Source organism: Xenopus laevis, chromosome 6S, assembly GCF_017654675.1.
Source record: "Xenopus laevis strain J_2021 chromosome 6S, Xenopus_laevis_v10.1, whole genome shotgun sequence".
Classification (NCBI taxonomy): domain Eukaryota; kingdom Metazoa; phylum Chordata; class Amphibia; order Anura; family Pipidae; genus Xenopus; species Xenopus laevis.
This window is the reverse complement of record NC_054382.1, coordinates 48,752,894-48,767,830: the sequence shown is the minus strand read 5'-3', so window position 1 is coordinate 48,767,830 and position 14,937 is coordinate 48,752,894. Positions and strand designations below refer to the sequence as shown.

At 34.7% G+C, this 14,937-nt stretch overlaps 1 protein-coding gene across 1 annotated transcript in view; it reads left to right on the top strand.

The window, feature by feature from the left end:
* LOC108719696 (contactin-associated protein-like 2) overlaps window positions 1-14,937 on the top strand; it is a 1,103,988-nt gene that overhangs the window by 790,864 nt on the left and 298,187 nt on the right. The window contains exon 12 of the mRNA XM_041567571.1: window positions 14,721-14,840. Within this exon, the coding sequence (XP_041423505.1) occupies window positions 14,721-14,840 (120 nt within the window). The remainder of the gene's footprint in view (window positions 1-14,720; window positions 14,841-14,937) is intronic.

The window sequence follows — 14,937 nt, the reverse complement described above, 5'->3', positions numbered from 1 at the left end:
CGAACGTTTTTTATTCGAATCGAACGCGAACTCAAATTGGCGAACGTCGCGCGACGTTCGCGAACATTCGGCGGACGCGAACAGTCAAAGTTCGCGCGAACTAGTTCGCCGGCGAACAGTTCGCTACATCCCTAATGTCAGGCTTGTGCTATCATCAAAACACATTCTGTGAACAGTTCCTCTGTGCCTGAATAATAGGAAATAGTTGAGTAGTGTATTCGGCATTCTGGGGATCATACAGTCTATTAAAGCAACTAAAAAGAACAGTCTGTTTTATTTACTGCATTAAAAGTAGTACATTTAAATCAATATTTTACTTATTTAATAAATTCTCCAGAGTGTCAGAATGTCAAATTCTGGGCACAGGACTTCTCACTTATTCCTTCACCATGAATTATCAGCAGAGAAAAAATATTACATTTATTAATGTATCCAGATTTCAGAATGAATTGTTAAGGTTTTATGAGTATTAGTTAATCAGGGACTTTTATAGTAGATACAGTATATAATTTTAAATTGCAAGCTCAGTAATTGTCCTATTAAATTGTATAATAAACTAAAATGAAGATTAATGTAAAACTGATTGTAAGATGTTTTTGGCAGAAGAAAGATAGCAAAGAAGAGAAAATTCAGCAACTGTAGTTTTAAAATACATAGTTTTCATTGTTCTTGTAATTGGATGGCCTATTTATTAAAGGTCGAATTTTAGAGGGTTTGGAAACTACAATTAAACTCTCTTCCTCTTACAAATGCCATGAAAGTTATTAAAATATTTGAATTTAAAAAGTACAAATGGAAAAAAATCTGGAATGATTAACTTAAAAACAAGAAAATACTCTAGGGGGCCGATTCACCAAGGGTTGAATATCGAGGGTTAATTAACCCTCGATATTCGACTGGGAATTAAAATCCTTCGACTTCGAATATCGAAGTCGAAGGATTTAGTGCAGATAGTACGATCAAACGATCAAAGGATTATTCCTTCGATCGAACAATAAAATCCTTCGAACCGATCCAAAAAACTTAGGAAAGCCTATGGGGACCTTCCCCATAGGCTAACATTGAGTTCGGTAGGTTTTAGATGGCGAACTAGGGGGTCGAAGTTTTTTTTAAAGAGACAGTACTTCGATTATCGAATAGTCAAACGATTTTTAGTTCGAATCCTTTGATTCGAAGTCGTAGTCGAAGGTCGAAGTAGCCCATTCAATGGTCAAAGTAGACCAAAAAACACTTCGAAATTCGAAGTTTTTTTACTTCGAATCCTTCACTCGAAGTTAGTGAATCGGCCCCTAAAAGTCTAAATTGATTCAAAATGGTCCAAACGGACCGATGCAGCTTCCATTGACTTCTATGGGACCTCAACAGCTTTTACTTGGCATAGTTTTTATGTGGTTTTATACTTAATAAATCTTGAATTTTTAGAGTTTTAGAGAAATACCAAAAAAATTATGAAAAATATGATTTGTGAAAAAAAGAGAAATCATAATATTAGTAAATGGATGTATTACGACATGAGTCCAATTATATATCTTAATTACCCAAGCAATATTATTCCAGTGTTAAAAAAAGCCAGTATGGCAGATGTATATTTAAAGGGATACTGTCATGGGAAAACATGTTTTTTTCAAAATACATCAGTTAATAGTGCTGCTCCAGCAGACTTTTGCCCTGAAATCCATTTTTTAAAAGAGCAAACAGATTTTTTTTTAATTTAATTTTGAAATCTGACATGGGGCTAGACATAGTCAGTTTCCCAGGTGCCCCCAGTCACGTGACTGTGCTCTGATAAACTTCAGTCACTCTTTTGCACTATTGCTGCACTGCAAGTTGGAGTGATATCACCCCTCCCTTCTCCCCCCCCCCCAGCAGCCCATCAGCAGAACATTGGGAAGGTAACCAGATAACAGCTCCATGGTAGATGTAAGAACAGCATTCAATATTAAAAATCCATGTCCGACTGAGACACCTTCAGTTACATTGAGTAGGAGAAACAATAGCCTACCTAAAAGCAGTTCCATCCTGAAGTACTGGGTCATTCTGAAAGCACATGGCCAGGCAAAATTACCTGAGATGGCTGCCTACACACCAATATTACAACTAAAAAAAAATACACTTGTGTGGTTAGGAATGATATGTTACATGGTAGAGTGAATTATTTGCAGTGTAAACAATGTAATTTAGAAATAAAAACTACACCATAAACATTATGACAGAATCCCTTTAAATTAACACACAAACTGAGACATCAGGGTACAATAAGTATAATATTTTCAATATATTGGTTAAAGGTAATACAATGTTCTCTGATTTATTAAAAAAAAAGCTCTTTTCACATTAGTAATATAATTAAGAAAAATTGAAGGAACAGATTTTAAATTACAATAATATTTCTTGCTGACATAAGTTATTTTTAAATACTGTTTAGGGAAAAATAATCTTGAGTTTATTAAAAACGATGAAAATAAAAACTCTACTAGCCATTTAGTAAGTTGATGTATTTTGAGCTATTGCAGACTGTTGGTCATGTTCCGTCTAAAATTAAAAAGCTCTGCATTGCCTACAGTAGCAAACTATTAATATGCAGAAATAGAGAAATAATTCTCCAAATAACTTTATTGCTTGTACAAATTTTTTGGATGGTACTTTAAGTTCAGAAAAATAGTGATGACTGTTTTAAAGACATACAACACATATGAACTGGCAGGTGGTTATTTCACATTACTTAAACGGTATTGCCTGTAACTTAATTAAATTAAGAGTTAATAAAAGAGAATAGACATTTTTAAATTTACAGGAAAAATACTTAGGCAAATAAAAATGTATTTTTATAACAAATGAAGTGTTACCATTCTATTTTCAAAAAACAGTCCCCATTTATTTTAACCATTCTGCAACATAATGCATACTATATCTTAGGTATAATTGTATCTGTGGGTTACATGAGAGTTTATTTTAAGTAGAAAACCCCCTATAATAACACACTTTTGAATTAATAGGCCCTTTAGTTTCAAGTATTAACTTTCACTTATAAAAAATAACTGGATTTTAAAAAAATCAGTACTGTTTGTCTAGTTAATAGACAAATATATGTAGACATGTCTACCATAATATTTGGTAGTATATTTGCTTTCTCTGTATTACTCACATGAAAGATGCCATAACTTGTTTAGCTTTAGAGACAGAAATGCATCAAGCATGTGGTTCTGGGAGATGCTCATAAGAACTACAAATTTTAAATGTGATTAATAAAGAATTGGTTTCAATAAAATTTGCTCCGCTGGTTTTCCTTGAGGTGATCAGTAGGTGGAAGTACGACATGAAGCGCTACTAGACATGTTCTTCATTTGCTTACCTTTGATTCAATGATATGAAAGTTGCAAAGGAAGAGCATGTGACTGCCTAGTAATGCTTCATATTTCAACTTTCTTCTACAAGTTTCTTTATGCTGAAACAATTAGCAGGTCAGCAACCACTCTCCAGAGGGGAAGTGAGAAAAACTTTTTTGGACCACGATGCTCTGCATCAGTAGTAATTATGTTGATTTGTGCATGTAAAAAAATCAGGATCTATTGGAAAATATTTTTATGACTGGGCTGTCCATATACACACGTGTCCTAAGGTGAACGATTTAAACCCTTTCAACACTTGTCGAATTTGCTATAATATGGGTTGTGGCTATCCACAAGTGGTTGTATATGACAAGGACAATCTGCACGAATGGGACGTACTATGAGTAGTAAATTAAATTTTTCTGTATTAGTATATATGAATGCATGTTTAGCTTTATTTGTAAAGTGCTACATGGTTATGCAGCACTGTACAATCTTATAATATTGAAAAGTACACACAGGGAAGTCAAGCATTATAATACATAAAAAAATAAGTTATGCAGAATAAGTTATGCCACGTGACCAGCTGCATTTTATCCATTTTACATTTTACATTTTTCCCCTTTTTAATTTCATGCTGCAATAGCCTCTAGAATTACAAATGTTTCAGAACAACAATACCCACAACATCTCTGGCTTAATTTTATGTTTTGTTAAGGCATAATTCTTAACATTCTCGTGAAAGTGTTCAATTTCAGGCAACTGCCTACAGTGAAATACACACACATATATATATATATATATATATATATATATATATATATATATATATATATATATATATTTGTGCGTAGGGTGACACACTGCTTCAACTGTTGAGTACCGAGGTGCACGGCAAAATCATGTATGTAGCATTCAATTTTGAATGCTATATATATATATATATATATATATATATATATATATATATATATATATATATATATATATATATATATATAAATCAGCTTTAGCTTAGTTATGTTTCATGTAATCTTTTCATAAAGCCCTCTAAGGAATCCAGGCATAAGTGGAAAAGATTATCCTATGATACTTTATACAGTACAGAAGAACATTCTTGATTCCTGTACCTATTAGAAAAAAGAATTTAATTTCTATCTTCTATTATGTCTTGAATTTGCATTTTAGGAAAAGATGCAAACTACTGAAGCAAACAAAACAACATTTGTAATCTTTCTGTTCTTTCCCAGACAACAGATATTCTTGCTATTACATTGGGTTTTTATTAGTATTATAGTGATTTGATATTATAAAAGTACATTTTGAGAGTTTAACAGAGTTATGATGAACAGATCATCATTGCAAACAAAATATTCTCATTGCTCTGGTTACCTTAACTTTTTTTTAGATGGTAATAGAATATTTTACATTCCAGTGAATTTAAGGGAACACTGTTCAGCTAGATAATTTAAGCCAGGCTCCACTTTAGAAATAACTGTATTTAGGGCCTTGTGTATACTTATGTTAGGTAACACATGTATGGATCTCGTTAAATAGAAAGAGAGAGCCAGTTGCCAGACAGTGTTAATTGACTCCTCTGGTTGTACTTGGGTACTGGGTGGAGCTACAGTGGTGCACTGAGGGATCACTCTCAGTTAGGAGGTTCAGTATGTTTGCTGACTGTAATAAATCTTTTCCGGCCTTTTGGCAGGAAAATATATATTTAAAAATATATGTTTCTGTTTGCCAGTGATGATGTTGTTTTTTAATACTTTGGATGACATAGCATACCAAAGAACATTCTTCCCAAATGTTTCTTGTGCACCTTCTGTGCTTTCCATTCATTTTTCCAGAGCTTTCCTTCCTGTCTCTAGTTATAGCATAAGAGCTTTTTGCTAATTCTAAAGATGGTTTTAGCTTCGGGAGGGGTTCAGGATGACTGTTCCATCCATGTTGCAAAGAGTTTGGGTTTTGGAACACAGATAAAGGTAAAACGGAATGTCACACTTTCTTTCACCAAGATGGGTCCTCTAGGAAAGAAAGCATACATTAGGCATTTTTCATTCTTATGACTGAATTGCATGATCTGCATTCATAGCTTCCAGTGCCTGCTATTTTAGGAAAACAAAGAACTATGGCAATTATATTTCTTACTGTAAGGTCACATTTGTTTGAGTGAAATATATTGCTGTGTTTGAATGACATTTTATATCTCAGCATACTTGCACAATGCAATTGGCTCCGCCATATAGATCAGTAAAGCTGGCATCATAATCCACTTTGCAGTAATGATAATTTATTCTAACTCTATCCAACATTGGCTGTTAAAATCCTTTAAGATTGAATTTCAATAGATCTCAAAAGATGTCCACATTTTATTCAGTATTACATTTTTCTGCGTCTGATCTCTCTACAGCAGTGTCTGTTTCATTTCAGTCTTTGTCTCTATTTTTTGTTTCGTTTTTACCTCTAAAATAACCAATATTATTTTTTTTGTAATTTATCTTGCTAAAAGTCTCATTGACACCATCTAAATTCCAAATACAATTGTAATAATTTATAAAGCAGAGTGCCAAAATATCTTCTATAATGTTTGCAGAAAGTGAAGTATTGTTAATATATATTTGGTTTATTTTAACTAAAGGTATGGGATCCGTTATCTGGAGACCAGTTATCCAGAAATCTTTGACATATGGAAGGACTCATAGACTCCATTTTATCCAAATAATCAAAATTTTGAAAATGTTTTCCTTTTTTTTCTGTAATAATCAAACAGTACATTGTACTTGATCCAAAGTAGATATAAGTAATCCTTATTGGAAGCAAAACCAGCTTATTGAGTTTATTTAATGTTTAAATGACTTTCTAGTAGACTTAAGGTATGAAGATCCACATTACGGAAAGATCCGTTATCCGGAAATCACCAGGTCTTGAGCATTCTGGATAACAGGTCCCATACCTGTACTAGAAAGATTAGGCTTTAATATTGGGAAAAAACAATACTGAAGTACTTATTGGATAAGCCAATCAACCAGTGAGATTTCTGTTAGTTACACAAAAGCTAACTATTTGTATTCTTGCTTTAACAAGTGAATAGTAACAAATGCAACCAAAATGTTTTTATACGGTGGTGTTAAACTTGCTGTGACTCTCAGCATTATATTAAATGTCCAAAACAAGTGGCATCTTATTTAATAAGCCATAGGTATTTTATTTTGAAATTTCAGATTTCCTAAAATATTCTCCAAAAATATACACCACTGTGTATGCTGCAAAACAGAATCCTAACTTGTTGAGTTGCTGTGGCTGTTAAGTATAAAGTGTATTTGTAATAGCAGTAACTGTTAAAGGAGAACTAAATCCTAAAGAGGATATAAAGGCAAAAAAATAAAATCTTATTTTAATATAATTAATAAAAAAATTGCACAGTTTTTATAAGAAACTTGACTGCACGCAGTGAAATTACCCCTTCATTGTACTTGCTCTGAATGCTATGGATAGGAAACTTCAGACAGTCCCTAACTGCTCTGCAGGGAAATGATCATACTTTCAAATGGCAGGGGGGCTTCTGGCATATATTTCATGACTTGTGTTGTTTTGATAATTTATGACGATCCCTAAGATTAGCCTCCCAACAGAAGCCCAGACCACATTGAGCATGTGCATGGTCTTGGTCTTGCAAAGATGGTTTAACAAAGTTACAAGATGATGACCCCCTGTGGCCAACTTTGAAATCATAAGTCATTTGTTCTATTAGGCTTATGGTGCACTAAGTGCATCTTTATTTTTAATATACTAATTACAGCATTTCTAGCATTATTCTATTTTAGACTTTAGTTCCCTTTTAACTAAAAATGTTAACTAACAAATGTTGTATATTCTTGAGCTTCTGTACCATCCCAAGGCAACCACAGCCCTTTAGCAGTAAAGATTTGTGCCTCCAAAGATGACCCTGTAGCTTCACACATTCTTTTCTATTGATTCACTCTCAGTGCTGCTGTCACTTACTGAGCTTAGGGACTGACACACAATATACTGAATATAGGGCTGAGGGTGATTAGTAAATAATTATTGCTACATGTCAGCTCAGAAGTCAGTGCAATTAGCATCATTATTTAATAATCAGCCCTGTAGCATCAGCTTATATGACAGGCAAACCTCATTTTCTCCATGATGAGTTGTAATGAACCCTAAGCTTAGCTTCTCAACAGCTGCTGAAAGCACACTGAGCATGTGTGTGCCACTAACACGTCTAACAAAATTCAAGATGGGAATCTCCTGTGACAACTTTGAAGGCCTAGAGTAGACCATTAACATTATAGAGATACTGAATCTTTAGGCTGGTTCAATAAGTTTAATATATATAAAATATGAGATTATATTCATATTAATTTTTAGGGTTTAGTTCTCCTATAAGAATGGAAATAAGGGCTGTTTTGGTCAGAGAATCAATACATATCACTGTCTGATGAATCAGCCCCTGTATAGTATGATTCTGTTTTACATATATGGATAGTGGATTATGGATTGGGTTCAGTGATGGACAAATTTCTCCCGTTTAATAATTCACAAATTTCCCACAAAATTTTCAAAATAGTGAAAAATTTGAGAAAAAATAGTGAAAATCATAATTGACACCCGCGTCCAATTTTGGATGCGCGTTCGAAAAGTCTATAACGTAAATTTTGCCGCTGGCATTAAAGTCAATGGGCGTCAGCTAGCGACTTTTTGGACGTGCGTCCAAAATTTTTGGATGCAGGCAGCGAAATGCAGAAATTCGCCACAAATTCGTGACAGGCAAATTTATTCGCTCATTACTAGTTGGGTGCTGTTCATGCTCTCCAAATTTCCAAAGTTAGAAGGTTTATGCCCAGTGTACATCAATGTAGATCACATGAAATCACTGGTCTGATTTATTACCATACAGAAACTTTTATGGAGCAATAATGGCCCATTTGTATTTAACAATTTATTTCCCATGCTGGAAAAAAATGTTTTTTTCTGGCTTAGAAAATAGTTATCCTGGTCTGTTCTGCTCACATACTATTTTATTTGGGAAGAGAGCATTTGGATGGCCACTATCACTTTATAGGTCATGCAGGTGTCAGGCTCAATAAAATGTGTTATTTATGTTAAAATACTCCTGACTGCTAGCAAAGTATTCCTGACAATCAAGAAAGTTTTACTGGGAAGCCTCCAGTATTGATATAAGCCGAGGTACCTAATTTTACCTACGAAAACTGGGAAAACGTATTGACTTGAGTATAAGCCTAGACACAACTACAGCCCTGTCTCCCAGCAGCGCACATTCCGCCAAAGCGACCCCCCCAGCAATCAACCAGACTTCTTTGCAAAGTTGATGGAGACAGAAAATTGCCAAAAGGATTACTGTGTGCATTGTCCCACTGTCCCACTACCATGTGCAGAGGGAGCTGTGTGATATTGCCATCACTGTTAATCTTTCGTATAACCAACAGAGGGCACTGTGTGATATTGCCATCACTGTTAATCCTTCATATAACCAACAGAAGGCACTGTGTGATATTGCAGTCACTGTTATTCTTTCATATAACCAACAGAGGGCGCTGTGTGATATTGCAGTCACTGTTAATCTTTCATATAACCAACAGAGGGCGCTGTGTGATATTGCAGTCACTGTTAATCTTTCATATAACCAACAGATGGTGCTGTGTGATATTGCATTCACTGTTATTCTTTCATATAACCAACAGAGGGCACTGTGTGATATTGCAGTCACGATTAATCTTTCATATAACCAACAGATGGCGCTGTGTGATATTGCAATCACTGTTATTCTTTCATATAACCAACAGAGGGTGCACTGTTATTCTTTCATATAACCAACAGAGGGCGCACTGGTATTCTTTTATATAACCAACAAAGGGCACTGTGTGATATTGCAGTCTCTCCCCAAGCGAACTGTTGGTATAGGAATGATTATAGGTGACTGCAATCTCAGCTACTGCCCACTGACTCGAGTATAAGTCGAGGTAGCCTTTTTCAGCACATTTGGATGCTGAAAAACTCGGCTTATACTCGAGTATATACGGTATATAACATTGAGTTTTAACTTTTTAAAAATAAAGCAGGTCAATAGCTTGTGATAGGCGTTCATGTTCCAGCTTCTTTCAAGAGTAATTCATAAGCTGGTAGAAGCAGTATATACTGTGATGTTTCATGTTGAGAGGTGTCAGCGGGCTTTATGGAAGTAATTATGTATAGCATACCAGGGGTAGAAGAAAAGGCAAGAGGTTTAGTCATTAAATTAATACTGAGCCCTAATCAGAGTTTTGCAGCTGGTAAAAAAAAAAACAAAAGTAATCTTTAGTGGAGCACATCGATTGTAACAAACAATTCAAACCCCTGCCTTTCTAATACACTTTTTTCCCCTCTTTGTATTTCATTGCAATGAAAACTGTAAACTGCAAGTTCCCAAATATTCATTCTTGTATTCCAGATTCTCTTGGTTAATTACTTTTTGGACAATACAGTGATTACGTAACATTGAATTAAAAAAAAAAACATAAGCAAATTAAACTAATTGATTCAGCTAGTTTGGGTCTTGTGCACAAGTACAGTTATATTGGATCACTGCAATTCTTTCATATATTTACAAAGTTACATAGGTATTTTGGGTTGAAAAAAGGTCAAATAAACACCAATGCACATACTATAGACATACTTATACCAACCTACTGTACACACTCCCATATATAAAATATATATTCCTTAAATATATCTATACTAATTGTAGATTGTATTATCATCATAGCCTTGGATATTATGATTGTCCAAGAAATCATCCAAGCCCCTCTTAAAAGCATTACAATCACAAATATGGAGCGCTCACCTCCCAACTCATCTCACAGTTGTTGTGCCAGGTGCTGAACCGGAAGACCCCAATCCTGTCGAAGGGTCACATCAATACTCCAAGAAATTACCAGCAGCACACTGTTAGTCTTGCATAAGTGCTCAAGTGCAGATTTATTGTGTAGCCCATAGCATATAAAGGCAACGTTTCGGACCTCCCAGGTCCTCGGAGTTTCCTGACCTGTATGAAAACACTCGGCCTTCGGCCTCGTGTTTTTATATGGTCATGAAACTCCTCGGTAACTTATAATATCCTTATATTTTACAAAAGGGGGTACTTTATTCACTATATATATATATTTATATATATATATATATATATATATATATATGTTTATAATGTATTATTAAATGTACTTATGGCTAATCAAGTACTATCAGGAATAAAATATTTTTCTATTATAATAATTTTTCTTAATAAATTCACTAAAAATATATTTATAGGCATCATTCTTCCTCAGTGCAATCACTAGTTTTGGCTGCTTATGTTTAAAAATAAACTGACTATACTCTTGAACTATACAATTTCTGTCTTATTGTCACATACAGTAACTGGCAACATTTTTGTCTATGTCTGTCGACATTTCTGGTGATAGATTAGTAAACTAGCTCTTACGGATTTTCTGGCACTTTTCTGCTTTTGGCACTTTAATAAAACTGATGTCTTAGTATGATATACCACTGCTATGCTATTAAATACATTATACTCAGATGTTGAAATATGTAATACATCAGAAAATCATTTCTTATTGCAACGCACTGCACAATGTATGCTATAACTGTTCACTAACCTCTTGTTCCTGTTTTCCAACGAATAATTTTTTTTTTAAATCCACCACTATTGAAATTTAACCAAGCACATAAGTCACTTCTGTGTGCTGTAATTATGGAGGACCAAAAAAAAAATATTTAATAAAAGATTGCTTTTCTCACCTGAAATATGTGGCAATTGTGCCCTGGAATATAAAAAATTACAAGTATTTGCCTAAACTGTATACACAATGATTAGTAGTTTCAGTTTCCAGGCCTTTTGTAATGTAAACAAAAAAATTAGTCAGATGATGATTATGATTTTTTTTTATAATCTCTTTTATTTTTCAAAATTAGATACATTGACAGAGAATAATGTAAATATCATTTTCAGTACAGAACATTTCAACTGGTTCACATCAGTACAACTTCATTCAGTATAACATACATCAAAAGCATTGTTTTACTCAAGGTTGTAGAAACACATTCCATGGGGCCCAAATTTGTGTATGTTTCTCTACCCTGTCTTCTAATAAAGCCGTTAAATACAACAGATTCTGTGTTTGGGTAATTCTTGCAATTACGGCATGAACATCTTTAGTGTGTTGCAGCCAGTGTTTCGCTAAATTGGTTCGTGCGGCAGCTAAGATTTGTCCCATCAAGGTATTCTCGAGCTTCGTGAGGCCTTTGGATGGGCAGGCTAAAAGAGTCATAGTGGCCTCAGGGACTATATGCGTATGAAATACTCGCTCAAGTAGGCTATAAACTTCTGCCCAATACTGCTTTGCCACAGGACATGTCCACCAGATATGCAGATAATCCCCAACTGCTGTACAACCCCTGAAGCAAGAATCGGGAGTGGAAGGATCAAAGCGATGTTTCCTTGCCGGTGTGAGGTGCCAACGCATCAGTACTTTATATGTAGATTCTTTAATGGCAGTATTAAGGGATATCTTGGAAACAGTATCCCAAATTAGTGACCATTCATGCTGAGATATAGAACGCCCCAAATCTTTCTCCCAATCTAGCATATATTTAAGGGGCTTTTCCACATCCGTGGAGACTAAATATTTATATAGTAAAGAAATAGTACCTTGCAGTTTCCCAGCTCGTTGAGAGCAGGTTTCTAACAGAGTTGGAGGTCTAGACTTGAAGGAGGGGTCAACAGAACGAATGAAGTGCAGTAACTGTGAATATCTATAAGTTTCGCTCTCTGGCATAGATTTTACAAATTGTAAATACTGAAATGATTTAACACCCATAGTCAGTAACATATCTTGTATTCTATTGATGCCATTTGCTTTCCACCATTGAAACGCCGGAGTAGCATAGCCAGGGAGAAAAAGCGGGTTATTGTGTAATGGAGTGAGAATACTATGAGATCCGGCCGGTTGAAATTTCCCTCGGCTGTCATGCCATGTCCAAATGGTGTGTTTCAGCACAGAGCTAATCACGGGGACAGACTTAATTTGTGTTTTATCCGCCCACAGATAAAATGACAGGTCCGTGGGATGTGCTAAAAGCGTCTCTAACTGGACCCATCTATTCTCATGAGGCGGTAGATGATGATTATGATTTAACTTTACATCAAGACAGATAGGGATACAGTATAGTACATGTATGGGACCTTTTATCCAGAATGCTCAAGACCTGGGGTTTCTTCATACATTAACTCTACTAGAAAATCATTAAATAATTCCAATAAGATGGTTTTGCTTCCGGTATTAATTACATATATGTTAGCTTGGAGCAAGTACAAGGTGCTGTTTTATTACTACAGAGAAAAAAAATTGCATTATTTAATTATAATGGCGTCTTTCGGAGATGGCCTTTCCATAATTCAGAGCTTTCTGGATAATGAGCTTCCGGATAATGGATCCCATATATGTACTATGATCCTTGATTCTATAGAAACTATTGGTATAGACATGTCCAATGAAAAGTTATCCTCTTCATATATCTCTACAACAATTTCTGCAACCAATTTAAAGGAAAAATTGTATCAAATCAATTTACAATACACAATGGGGCAGATTTACATAGGGTCGAATATTGAGGCTTAATTAACTAATTAATTAATTAAGTAATTAATTAATTAATTGCACTTCGGTAGATTTTAGGTGGCGAAGAAGGTGGTCGAAGGTTTTTTTAAAGAGACAGTTCTTCGACTATCGAATGGTCGAATAGTCGAACGATTTTTAGTTTGAATTGTTAAAGTCGAAGTCGTAGTTGATGGTCGAAGTAGCCAAAAAAATCATTCGAAATTCTAAGTTTTTTTTATTCTATTCCTTCACTCGAGCTAAGTAAATGGGCCCCAACATGTATGTGAAGGAGATATAAGCCTTATATAAAACTTCCCTATTATAGCTGGCCGAAATTTAAAACGTGAAAAGTCTTATTCACTGTGGGTGTCACTCACTATGTCATTTTTCCTAAGGTATAAGTGATCCCCTGCACTGTCCCAGACCAAGCACATTGACTGTAAAGTAAGAATTTGATCCTTATTTTGATTCTCAGTCCAGACCTGCCGCCTTGTACTTTTTTTTTTTATCACCCTCCTCCTGATCTTTCAGCATGAAATTGGGGAGAGAGAGGTATAACAGATCTTTTTCAGTAAATTGAATCTTCATACCTTACGCATACTAGAAAATTGTGTAAACATTAAATAAACCCAATGGGCTGGTTTCACTTCCAATAAAGAATACTTATATCTTAGTTGAGATCAAGTACAAGGTACTGTTTTATTATTACATAGAAAAAGAAAACCTTTTCTAAAAATTTTGATTATTTGGATAAAATTGAGTCTATGGGAGATGGCCTTTCCATAATTCGAAGCTTTCTGGATAAATGGTTTGTGGATAAAGGGTCCCATACCTGTAGTAGAATATTGTGCTGTATTAGCCTTTGTTCCAGAACATAGCAATGTGAAAAGCATTATCAGATAACTGATGTTTGTAGGAAACTAAGCTTTTGAGAATAAAATAGAAACTTCAACTCTTTTTTGGGTATTTCTTGTTACAACAATGAGTACCTTCAGAATGAGGAAATGAACATTTGCAGCTCATGGGTATTCTCTGCAGCTCTGAAGTTTAACATTCTGCCTGCCGAACAATAGGAAGAAATAAGTTGTAATGTTCTGTAGTACTATGACCTAAATAAAAACCTTTCAGGTATAAATCGTAGGTCACTGCCATTAAACCCAAGTTAAATAACATATGGTATACAGTATGTATGTACATAGAGTCAAGATTTTAAGCTAAGGCCGGCAGTAAGAAAATGTTCATACAAAAAAATAAAAACTGTCTTTAGTGTGTTTCATTGAACCAATTAATTAAAAATGTGTAGAAAAAACACTTACAAAGGGCTATGAAGTGTGATCTAACCTTGCTGCTTCCAATCAGACCAGTAGCTTCGCTTCAGATATCTGGAATCTGGGAGATTACCAAAACTGAGGTTCTCCAGGCTGCCCCAGAGGGACAGAAAAATTCTGTTCTAAAGAGAATTCAAATTGAATACAATTGGCAATGGTCCCATGCTGATTGAGCACCAGCTACCCTACCATGTTACCCTTTTATAGAGTAATTAAAAGTCAGTGGTTAACCGCTCTGAAATAAAATTGGTAAGCAAAAATAGGACCATCCATGTGTACAAGCATTAACTGGTTGCAAATGGTGATAACCATATAATTTTAATTAATGATTTAAATTAAATTCTTACAATATCTATTTTAATAAATTATGCATTTTTCAGCTATATATGAACTTTCCTGTGAAGCCTACAAGCACCTTGGAAAATCATCAGAGTGGTATTGGATTGATCCAGATGGCAGTGGTCCATTAGGGCCTCTAAAGGTTTTCTGCAACATGACAGGTAACAACACTTACTATCAATTACTTATTCATTCTTTAATATTATACATACAGTAAGTAGAGAATGCAGGAGTTGTCCTCATGTCACACATATCAAC